Below are 12214 nucleotides of genomic sequence, written 5' to 3' on the forward strand. Positions count from 1 at the left end.
TTTAAAAGTCTTCACGCAGGAATACTGGGGAAGGAGACTGGAGATTCTGTGTTTTTTTCCTGTTCTTGTTAATGAGGAAGATAACTGATCATTTCATAGGCAAGCCTATTGGAAATAGAATTATTAATTGTCATGTTGGGTAATGCAGCTCCTACAGTGTTCTCTCTTGGTATGAAGGAAGGAGAAACTAATCGTGTGAACACTTTGTTTAGGTTCAGATGATGCTGAGACACTGTTTCTGAAAGCTGCACTGCTTCAGGTCATATGCCTTTATCAGAAGGTTGTGCCCCATTTGGTAGCACGGAGCAACTTTGATTTTAGCAAGCTGCTAAAAGGTATGTGATGGGTATTTCTATTACCTTTGTTGTTTTTTCTGGCTGTTTACAAAGTCCACAGCAAAAGGGACTGTCTGCTCTTCTGTGTAGACAGAGCAAGAACTGTTTTCTAAAAGTAACCCATTTTAGTTTCTTCATTGTGTTGGCATTTATTGTTGTTATTTCTGCAGTGTTCTGGCACTCTGCCCTCTTAAATTCCATACACTTAGTTGTTTAAGTGGTAGGTTCTACTACAGTCTTCCTCTTTCTGTGTTATATTCTTGCAAATAATTGGCCTTTATGGGGTTTTAATTCTAATATTTCTGAGCAAGGTGTATGTCCAACTCTTAATGAGATTTGGGTGTTTTATTCTCCTAGACCTATGTCAACAATCCAACATAAGTAAATTATTTCTAAACTTGTATGAGGAATGGTACAGATTTTATTTTTTTACAGGATAGCTCACAGAAAGTTTGGGGTAGGGGAGAAGCAAGTACCAATTCATTGGTCTCCTCTGGAAAATCTTCTAACATTTTCCCGTTTGCTGTGTTTTGAATTATTTTATCATAGTTTGGTGGTGTGTGGGGAGAAGAGTAGTATTCTGTATGGTATCATCTCCTGCAGAAAATCTATATCAGGAAGCACTTTAGCAATATTGTTGTATTTTTGTCTCTGATGTCATCTTCATGGAGGGTATTCCTCTTCATACAGCAGAAGTAAACAAAGACATTCTGTACCTGCTTAACGCAGCAAGGACGATGAGCCACAATTACGGGCTGTGGGCAAGATCCTCCAATATTGTTTGTGGTACAATAAATACAGCCATTTAAAATTGAGACTGGAGGGGACAGCAAAATGTTGTTTGGGCATCACTGCTGTCTTTGGGTCACCAAAGCTTGTAGGCCACCCAACTAGAGCAACTATTTGTGTTTTAGGCAGGTCTGGGATGTGTAAGGATGGGAGTTATGTAAATGCTTTAATTAAAGTCTGTCAGGGAAAAAAGGGGCTTTAAACAAAACCCCCCTCTAAATCAACTGTCTCATGCATGAGGTTTTTCCTCCCTCTGTCAAAGCATATTTAATTGGTTTGTATACTTGGTGACTCACCAAATCACACACCCTGTTTATCCCATTATTTCTTGCATTGGTCTGCTTTCTTCAAAGGGACAAAAGGCAGGACACCTTTTGTGAGTCAGAAATCTCTTTGGTGGTAGGTTTTGTGAATGTATGAAATAACAAAGTTGAACAGGCTGGAAATAAAGTATCATTCTCAAACAAATGTAATGAAGTGAGTCTGGATATTAATTTTGATGAAAGATGATGTGGTAGAAAATGATGGTGTAAATTAGCCATGAAGCTTCATTCTCTCAGATGCCATTCATTCCCCTTGCCCTGATCGAAACACATACTCCAAAGGCAGCATATTTTTCTACCTTGTAGCAATAAGTTGTTTAAACAGCTGGTACAGTTTTATTGTTTGGTCTTGCTGTTGGCTAGACTTTGTAGTGATTTTTAAAATTGTTCTCTCTCTGATTTGGACCACAGAGATGCTACACGGACTATGAAAAGCACACTGACAACAAAGCTTTATGCAGCTGATTTCTGTATGTAACTTAACTGTAGTTAATGTGTGAGCAGGTCAATTTCTGGAGCACACTGTGAGGGTCTCTGCACAGCTTTGTGACTTGTAAGGTGAATAATTCTGAGGTTATGCCATAGCAGTCATTAGCAGATGATAAAAGTGATGTATGGAGAGACACAAGTTCCATTGGCTGTAGCAAATATTGTAATGTATAAGTGTTAAGATTTGTTACTGACTTAAATTTTGTATTTTGGTCTCCAGTTTAAGCATCCTCTTTACTTCCTGTAGAACACAACTTCTCAGGGTTGCTAAGACTGATAGAAGAGATTTTGTATTCCCATGCACAAGCAATGTGCCAGGGGCAGGTATTAGACTCTCCCTGCTGAGGGCTGGGTTTCAGCCTTAGGTTGGCCAAACATAATCGTAGTCTGTCTGGGAATGTCATGGTACGAAAATGTGTGGATTGCCAGCTTATCTCACAGTGGTGGTTTGAAACCCTAAATGATTAGTGTTCTGAGATCTCAGGAAGATATACCAAAATGAAGTTGATTGCATTGCTTTCAAACCTCAGGTATTGTCACTGAAAAGGGCCTCCGAGAGGAGGTCCCTCCTGTTCTGCAGCACCACATACTGAAAGTGGCTTTGGAACTTCCTGCAAATAAATTTGCCTGGTTCAGAGTACAGGTAAGAGACTTCAAGGCAGAGTTATGTTTCTTTGGCCCGTTGTCCTCAAATCTTTACAGCTGACACTGCCTAGTTTTAAACTAGTCCCAGTCAAGTCATTTTAGGAGATGACCCTCTTGTAAAACCAGTAGGAATTATAGTCTTAGCTTTAGTGAAGGATCCCTTCTGAGCTGAAAAGTTTTTCTGCAAGGACAGAAATTTTTGCATCCCTGACAAGAGCTGGACAGGGTTCCTTCAGCTCTTCTTATCTTTGGAGGGGGCACAAGTGAGAATTTGCTGGTTTCCACTTGTCTGGAACACCTGAGATTTCAGACCAAGGAAATGAGCTGCTGAGGGGAGCCATCCCACCTATACCCAGGGAAGATTCTGTTATCTGTTAAGTCTGTCCCTCCATATTTACAGGAAACCTTCAGGGCCCCTGCTTGCTCCTTTACTGCAGCCTTGTAAAATAAGAAAGCTGTAGAGTGTCTGTTTTGCATGTCTAGAGAAAGAGAGTCTGCTTTGCGGGGAAGCAGAGAGACCTATGGGCATGTGTGACTGTGACCCTGCCTTGTCAGCTGTTTCCAGCTGGCCATAAAGGAAAAGTGAGGAGAGTTAAGAGCCAGCAAAGGAAAACCTGGAAACAGGCAAAGAAGCTCCAGTATTTTCTTGTGGCTTCTGGTATAGACAGGTTTTAACAGAAAAGATAGAAGCCAGATCTGGCAATATTACAGAGGGTTGCGGTTGTTAGACATCAAATGCAAATCAGGGAGAAAAGCAGGGGAGGTGGCTGAAGGATTGTCATTTGATGTTCAGGTAGTGTGCAGCATCCCTGTGACTTGCATTGTTTTCTTGTTCTTTGGGGATCCATCTTTTAAATTATTACGTTTCTTATTCAGACAGTACTTGTAGGAAATCTGAATTCCTGGGGATAATAGAAGTAGAATGGATGATTGAGGAGGAAGGTGTGTTTTTCTTGGACCCTTGTATGAGTTGGTGTTTCTGTTACTCCTCTCTTCTTCCACTTTCTAAAAAACCCTTGTACTTGTTTTTCCTGGCTCATTGAATGCAAAGTAGTATAAATGGTCTCATTAATTTCAGGCCCTTTTAGGCAGGTCTATAAAATAATATAATTATATTACATACCTACTTGAGTGCAACATAATCCTGTACAGTGTTGCTGTACCAGTAAATATATATATTTTGTTTTAGGATGTCTCTGAGACAGAGAAGGTATCTGGTGAAAAGTCGGTATTCTATTTACTGATGAAAATGTTTGTTACAAGTAACCAATGTCATCTGAAAATTGCAACCAAAAAACTGATCATCAAGGTAAGCACTTGATCTGAAATATCAGGATACTCACTATATCACATTGGTCTGAAATTTCAGGATTGTAAAATTTTTTCTTAAAGCAGATACCATTACCATATAGTTGTGTGGCCAACTGAATCTTCTCTCCTGCTTTTTGTGACTTACCGGAATTTGCTGTCAGATAACTATCAATGAGCTAAATATTCTATGAAGGTAAATGTTGTCAACTGCATTTGCTGCAACAGTTGATGAAATAGTAAGGAAAATGTCAGCCCACCCCTCTAGGCTGAATGAATTCTGATACTGTAATAAATCAATGTAGTTTGTGTTTGCAAAGGTCTGGACGTTGATCAAGTGAGATGATTTTTTTAATGCTCATTTATTTAACCCGTCCTTCATCACCCTAGCCTTCCTAAAACCTTAGCTTGTTTGCTCTGGCCTTGCAAAATAATCCTATTTGTTACAGTCTGATACAAGCAGTACTTCTGTCTTAAAAATGAATTAAAATCCCCTTCTGTGCATTTAAATAAGTTACCTGACTTTTCAGAAGTGCTGATCAACTACAAGTCTCATGAAGGCACCAGTGGCTGTTGTTTTCAGTATCTTTTTAGAACTGGGCATCTTTTAATTATCTAAGTAGGGGTAGCAACCTAAATTAAAAGGAAACCAAACCAAACTGTTCCCACCAGGAGAAAATCCAAAAAGCTGTTCTAAGCCCTGAACAGGGCTCCTGGTGCAGTGTCCCGTAGTAATAGCAGCATATAAGTTTGTATACAGCTTTGTGCACTTAATTTCTGTGTTTAGCTTCAATTGCAGGGTGCAATTGTAACATTCAGTCCACTAAAGCAAAGTTACAGTCATTGAATTAGGTTTTAGTTGCCCTTGATCCCTGCAAGGGATTAAATTCTGGTTAACTTTGTCACATAGTAATGAATATCTCAATCAAAAGCTACCCAGTACAGTTTTTCTAGTGTATTTGGATTCTTTTGCTGAGTGGAGACGTAGGCTGTCTGATTCATTCTTGTTTCCCATTTTAGATTCAGTCCATTTCATTTTCTCTGAAGAGAATACAGGAGCAGTGAGGTTAGGGCAGTTACGTCAGCAGACAGCCTGCTAAGAATAGATGTTAATGAGTGTGTTTTGCTTATTTTTCAACAGTGCCATATAATCAGAAAGCATGTTTTTGGATTTCACATTCTGTTCCTGCCTGTTTTCATGAGAGCTGCAAGTGTATTTCTATTTTGAGACTCTGCCAAAAATAGTTAATTATTTAAAAATTAATCCTTTTTTCTTTTCTTTGTTTTTTTCTTTCTTTAAATGAATTGGCTTGTCAGATTCTTGTAAGCAGGAGTGTTGTTTTTATAGCTGGAGGTGGTGTACACAGAGTAAATGTAGAGCAAATGAGCTGTGATAGTTTCCTTTGTATTTTGTGTGTCTGGAGAAACAAAAGCACAGATTCATTCTGTATAATTACAGTCATTTAACATAGGTGCCAGAGTTAGGAAGCTGGTCAAGCTTTCCTCTTGTTGAGAATGAGAGGCAGTTGGTTCTACCATCGTGTAGTTCAAGTCGCCTGTCATCTGGATTGTCCTTCAGACAGCCGTTCCTCCTTCTCTTCTCCCTCCTCCTTCCTTTCTTTTACAGACAGTGCATAGGGCCACCAGGTTCCTAATTTAAATGCCTCAGATAAGGGCTGGAATTTTGAGAGCATGAAAGTGGGCAAAAATGTCTAAATATGTTAATGCCTGTTACTTGACTATGGTAAAATTGTGTCTGCCTCACTACCCACAGCAGCTGTGAGTATGCCTACGCTTTTCTGTGGATCAGGCTGTGGTTGCGACCTGATGTTCATTTATTTGACTGTTTACCCATCTGCCCAAGTCTTTTAAGCACAAGTAGCCTGATTAAATCTAATTTACAATGATTTTCCTTTATATCAGTAGTTTTCAAAAGCCCCCTACAGGCTGTTTTTAAGGGTATGGCACTTTTTTTTTTTTCTTGCTGTAATGCTATAAAGATGTACAACCCTCTTAGAGCAGTATAGCCTGCTCCCCTGAAATTATAAAAGTAAGATTTACTAAGGTGGGGGGAACAAATCATTGGTGTCCAGGCAACTTTGACCTCAGTAGGAGGCTGCTGACTGATAACAGGAAGGACTTGACGTGGTTGAACAGAAAGTCCTGCCAGCCTTTACCCTGGCTCTTACCTTTGGCTGTGCCTTAGGGGGACCTTTCTTGCCAGCGTGTGAGTGAGCGTTGTAGTAGCCCCTGTTACAGGGCACAGTTTCGGGCCGCGTTATGGGACAGGGGACACACCAGCTCCATTGAAAGTGTCCAACATACAAGGGTCTTTGCAGGCTGGGACCAGCAAGATGGATTGGCTGGGCTCTGTGCCATATCTGGCTTTCTCTCTGTGTGTCCCTGCACTGTAGGCCTTGAGCAATGAAGTGACAGAGAGGCTGCTGCAGTGAGCACTGCTGCAGGTAGCACAACAGCCTCTAGGTCTGGTGCATACTGCCCCAGCACGTGCTTGGTTCCTGTGTCACAAGTTCTTGTAGAAGTCTTGTATTCCACATGCATGGGAATGAACATTCACAGTGAGGTCGCCATGTGCTCGCTGCCCAGTGCGGTGAATAGGTGTTTGCAGCATACTTGGAACGAGGTACATATGGGATCCAGCCCATACACGTGGTCAGTGTGAGGGCAAGAACCAAATGAAGTTGTACTGGGTTTGTGCTGCGGACAGCAGGTGAGAGGAGGAGAGGCTCTTTGAAGACAGGAGCAGAAGGAGGTTTGTTGCAACTGGAAAAATCAGCAGGGAGTGAGTAAGGCTACATTTTGCCTCTTACTTTGGCCATTCTTAAGAAGCCCTCCTTTCTCTGCCTCAGGACTGCTTTCCCTTTTCATACAGAGCCTGTGTGTGTCTGGCAGAGCTCGGTGGGTTTCATTCACCACCTGTAACATAGTCATGCCTCATCTCTTACTGCCTTTGCTGAGAGATCAGTAAGCAAACAGCCATGAGGAAGACACTAGGCCTTGGTCCTAGTTATGCTAAGGCCAGTTGATACAGTCTTGGGAGATTTTGTTTTAAAAAATACATTGTTTTACCCTTCGTTATGCAGTTAGAGTGGCACTGGAGAGTAGGAGTAAGGCCTCTTGAACTGGGGGGTGATGAGAAGAGAGTGACTAATAATTCTTTTCATCAACCTGCTTTTTTTTCTTTCGTTCCAAGAAGAAGAAGAAAATATGAAGTTGCTATACAAAAAGATCTGTGCTTTTTATTTGTTTTGTATTTTAGTTGGTTTTGGGTTTTTTACACCTCACCCACCCCCCCACTCCCCCTTTGGTTTTCTGGACAGGTTCTACGTGACAGCGGAGTGTTTGAGTACACGTGGAAGGAACTTTCGGTTTGGCTGGAACACTTGGATAATACAAAAGAAGACAAAAAGGAAGCAGTGATTCAGTTTTTGGAAAGGGTAACAACTGTTCAAATTAGCTGGATAAACAATGCCAAGAATAGCATTAATGGAAACTAATTATTTTGTTGCTATTCTTGAGAACCTTGTCAAAGATCAGTGAATGAATTCTGAGAAGAGCAGTGTTTGTAATTCTTTATACAGAACTGACGTTTTTTCTTGTCTTGGGTGGAAGGACAGTGAAATGATTTGTAGGAAAATGCAATCCAGAAAGATAAGTTGTTATTACAGCACTGTTGATAGAAGGGTAGAGTGTTGTGTGTGTGGGGGTAGCTCTCACTCCTCTTTTCTTTATGTGGCAATACCTACCAAAATTATCAGACCTAAGTAAACTGTAATCTTTTACAAGAAAAAATGACATTTCCTGTTTACTTTTCAGGATGTTAAATGCCCAGTGCTTCATTTTCAATGCAATTTCCTCAGGGACTCTGGGTCTGTGGTAGCACTTTTGGTGCAAAATTGCAGTGGACTTTTCCTATCGGACCCAGTGTCCCATGTACAGCAGTAACCATGGGCAGATTCCTGCAGAAGTATATGGAAGTCGTCCTCATAAAAAATTTTCCAGCTTCCAGCCACTTCTAGCACGTGGTCTTTCTTAAAAAGATAAGGTTCCCGAAGACATAATAGCCTGTGCACTTACATTTCTCTGTCAACCTTTGTTAACAGATCCTGTTGAAACTGGTGACAAATCCCTATCCATATACAGATAAAGCAGCAGACCTTGTTCAGGAAGCCAGTATGCTCCAAGTTAATATGTTTAAACAAGACTCTGATAATGTCAGCATCCCTGTCTCTCACATTGATGGTATGTGGCAATTCCCTTAACAACAGAGACTTCTAAGGCTTTGTAAATTTTCTAGCTCTATTCTGCAAACTGATAACTGATAGCTACAGAAATCCCACTGAAGTAAGGACCTCCAGGATCCAGCCCTCCAGTTGTATTTAGTATCGCAAGTAGAAGTCTGAATTGCAAACTTACCATTTTACCCCCAAAAGTAATTTTGGATGCAGTTTGAATGGTATTTCGCATTTCTCTTCGGGCTCCTGCAGCAGCATTTTCTAACTAAAAAGAAAACTATTACCATTCTTCCTGGGGCTGCTAATATCTCTTCGTCCAGGAGGAATGAGCTGAGGTGCCCAGGGAACTTTCTTGCTCCCAGGCACACAGCTAGAATTTTGCTGCACCTGCTTTCTGGGACCAGTCGCAGCCCTACTGCAGACAAACTCAAGATTCTGCAGATGTGGACACCTTACTGTGTGCTAGCTGTTGTAACAGTCCATGTGTAGGATTTTGCAGTACATAAATGTAAGATAAATGAGGTAGTTTAACACTCAGTACCATATGGATCAGTTGCCTTGAGCTGACTGTATTACAGAGATGTAATGCTAGCACAGAATGCATGGTATCTTCTTTGTATGTTAAAGACTCATGACCAAGATTCGGTTCTCTGGCCATGTAGAGTTGAAAACCTCTTCAAGGACTGCTCAGAATGTTCTTTTAATGGGGAAGTGGCTGCTTCCTTCATACTTCCCCATACATATTTCCTGTCACTGTTATGTCCGTACTTAATATTGTTTTCTAGTTAGTCTGAACCCTCTGCTTACGTTTTTTCTTCGCTTAATAGATGTCCTGGATATGGTGGATGTCCTAATTGAGGGCAGTGATGGCTTAGATGAAGAAATTGGGTTCACTTTAAATGAAGACATGGTTATCCAAACATTTCCATTCAGTGCTGTTGTTCCTGCTGCATTAGAAGCCAGGAATGTACTGTTGCTTCAGACTGAAAATGGAACAGGTACAGACTTTTTTGTTTCTATGTATCGTCTGTGCTAGTGGAGTGGAAATGGGATCATTGTTACCTAGTGAGTTCCTTGGGACATTTTATTATCTTCATTGCAAGCAGAAGGAGGTGCAAATCAATGGTGTTCCCTGCTCAAGAGAGGCATTAAAGCTTATGAGGTGCTTCTGTCCTTTTTTGCTGACCCTGAAGAAGCTTGCTCTTGGTTTCTGGAGTAGGGAAAATAGATGGAAATGCAGGCATTGCACAAACTGCCGTTTGACTCTAGGGAGCTCTTAATGTGGGAAAACAAACTTGTCCAGGTTAGAAAAAGAGAGCTCACCTTTCCCCGATGAGATGCAGGGAAGTGGAGGAGGAGAATGCACAGTATAGAAGGGACTGAGGAGCAGTGCACACAGTGTCCCTGCATGGACAGTCTTGGCATGGAAGCAGTTGCACTTCAGTAACAGAGTGTTTTAAGCACCAAGCATGCAGATCACGAGAGGAAGGTGGTTTCAGTGCCTGTAGCAACTCTTCCACTGAGACCAGTCACTAGGGGAGGGAGGACTGGGCTGCTGAATAGAAAATGCACATGTTTTCCAAAGACAGCTTCAGAGATGAAGCTGCAGGGGTGAATGTTGCAAAGTTCTACTGCCTCCTTGAGGAAAGAACTTGGTGGAGTGAAGAGTCACAGGGGTAGCAGTTGGCCTCAGAGCAGGATTTGCCAACCCCACCATACCTCACTAAGTACTATGTGTATTTGGCTGTTGAGTATCATCTGGGGTGGGACTGAAAGTCCCAGTTCTGAAAGAAAATCCTCCATATTTATACCAGTGCATCTTAACCTGGCTGTGTTTCCCCAGTACAAATGAGTTCTCTTAGGTAGTCCTTGGCTGGAGTCTTTATCCACCAAACTACAGACAAGTTTAGCAGAACAGAGTAAAGGCACTAATTATGTTTGTCTGGAAGGAAACAGGCCAACCTGAGCATGGATCTTGAAGGGGGGTGATTATTTACTTCAACAAGGAGTACTGTATGGAGGATTTTTCCAGATACTTCCGTGGGTCAGGAACATGTGTCTGTCTTATCACAAACACCTTTTAATCCTATTCAGTTCTTTTCTAAAGGATGCTGTATGGCCTGTTGCCTAGGCTTTAAGGAAAGAGGGTGGCCCTCATGGCTGTGCTTATGCAGATTACTTCTGTAAACAGAACTTGGTTTTTTTTCTTTTCTAGGTGCACACATTGTAGAGTATCTTGTTGCTGTTTTCACTGACCTCCTGCACTCTCAGAGAGAACCCCTTGCCCTCTGCTTGATGTTCCAGCTCTATGATAAAGATCTGCAGTCCCTGAAAGTTTCTAAGTACCCTCAGCTCTACCAATTTAATCAGTACTATAAACTCTGGATACCCCAGCAATCTCAGGAACCTGTGGTATGGAATACCAGAACTCACTTGAGCTAGTATTACTGTAAAACCTCACAGTATATAAAGGTTACATTTTCATCAGAAAATGCTTTTACACTAAGCTAATTCTGTACTGCTTCTTGATCACACTGGGACACAGATTTGCTCAAGGGCTTTCCTCTGTTGACACAAGAGGTCTTTGTTGTGGTTGGGAAGTGAAGCCAGGGCTCAAGGGTTGTACACAATCACCCAGATTACAGCTCCTCATCAGGCACAATGTAGCATAATGTGTAATGGGGCCCAAGGAGCCAGTTTACAGTGGTTGGAATTCACCCAGGTGTGGGTTGGGAATGCATGGACCACCTGTGCTAGGTGTTGATGTGTTTTTCTGTTAGCCCAGCAGTGACCTTATGCAGATTCCCCATGGGACACCTTTGAATAGCTCTGTGACAGCAGGACTGTACACATGTGCTCCCAGCACTTCAGTCCCGGTTTCAGCACAGAACTCATTTCAAAACAAAGGTAGCTGAAGAAACTTTTGATTCATATCTATCTTTATTTTTCTCTTATGTTTTTTTCCATTTTTAAATAGTTTAAAAAACACAGAGAGAGATGCAAAGAACCTTTTGTGGCCCTGGACTCTGTATTTACCACTTTGCTAAAGAAAGCCTATGAGAGAGGAGGCAATACCTTACTGGAAGATGATATCCAGACAAAACTGAAAGACTTGGCGTCCCAGCTCCCACCTGAACAGCTTTTGTTAGCAGTAAAGCATGTGTTGCTATACCTGAAATCCACAGTGGAGAACTTTGGCAGTGTAAGAACAATATGATGATATTGTGGGTTGGTTTGGTTTATTTTAATGCAGAAAGTACAAATGATTTGGCTGTTAGAACTGAAGGATCCAGTTCTGCAGCTTTTTCATGTGCTCAGCTCTCACTTGAAGCTATTGAGCACCAGACAAACCTGCACCTAATTCGTACACAAATTTCTGTCCTTCTAACTGCTAAGGAGTCTTGAATTTGCTTTGCATGGGTTACCTTACTGATCTTTGCGTAGTGCAAATAAACTCCAGATTTTAATCCAGCTCCTGGCTCTCCATAAGAAGCCTTTCCAGAGAATGAAATTTACTGTCCTCTGTTACACCAAAAGTCACAGTATACGTGAAAACCTATAAATATTTATTTGGTGCCCTGACACCTTTCTTAGAATCAGATGTCTACAGAGGAGAGTGATTGAAAAGGTTGTAATCTAGGAAGTTCATAATTTTGGTTCCTGTTGGATATCGTTCTGCTCCCATCCTTCTCTTTTCTCAACTTCCAAGGTGTCTGTATTTTCACAGCTTAGTAAAACTTTTGGTCCTCGCCTTGTTGACCTCTGTGTGGACCTCCTGAGCAGCTGCTTGTGCCGGGGAAATCAGATTGAGTTGGATAATCAGCAGAAACGAGAAGAGCATCAGACTGAATCAGGTCTCTTTATGGACGAGGAATCTCTGATTACAGAGGAGTCTTCAAATGACAAGGTACCAAATTCCTTGATACACAGGCCAGAAGCTGACATTGTTAGTAAACTTTGGTTTGATATATTTTCTAGGGAAATAGTCGTAAGTTTTTCTGAACCTTTAATTAAAGCAAATGATCTTAAACATGAACAATTTTTGAGCTCAAATTAAGTTGATACATTT

General features: G+C 41.3%; 1 protein-coding gene across 1 annotated transcript in view; it reads left to right on the top strand.

The window, feature by feature from the left end:
• URB1 (URB1 ribosome biogenesis homolog) overlaps positions 1-12214 on the top strand; it is a 53502-nt gene that overhangs the window by 17415 nt on the left and 23873 nt on the right. Inside the window, exons 13-21 of the mRNA XM_055803221.1 lie at positions 213-335; positions 2467-2579; positions 3771-3890; positions 7231-7347; positions 8014-8152; positions 8973-9143; positions 10361-10557; positions 11123-11347; positions 11873-12052. Of these exons, the coding sequence (XP_055659196.1) occupies positions 213-335; positions 2467-2579; positions 3771-3890; positions 7231-7347; positions 8014-8152; positions 8973-9143; positions 10361-10557; positions 11123-11347; positions 11873-12052 (1385 nt within the window). The remainder of the gene's footprint in view (positions 1-212; positions 336-2466; positions 2580-3770; positions 3891-7230; positions 7348-8013; positions 8153-8972; positions 9144-10360; positions 10558-11122; positions 11348-11872; positions 12053-12214) is intronic.

This window comes from Falco peregrinus, chromosome 4, assembly GCF_023634155.1.
Source record: "Falco peregrinus isolate bFalPer1 chromosome 4, bFalPer1.pri, whole genome shotgun sequence".
Taxonomy (NCBI): Eukaryota; Metazoa; Chordata; class Aves; order Falconiformes; family Falconidae; genus Falco; species Falco peregrinus.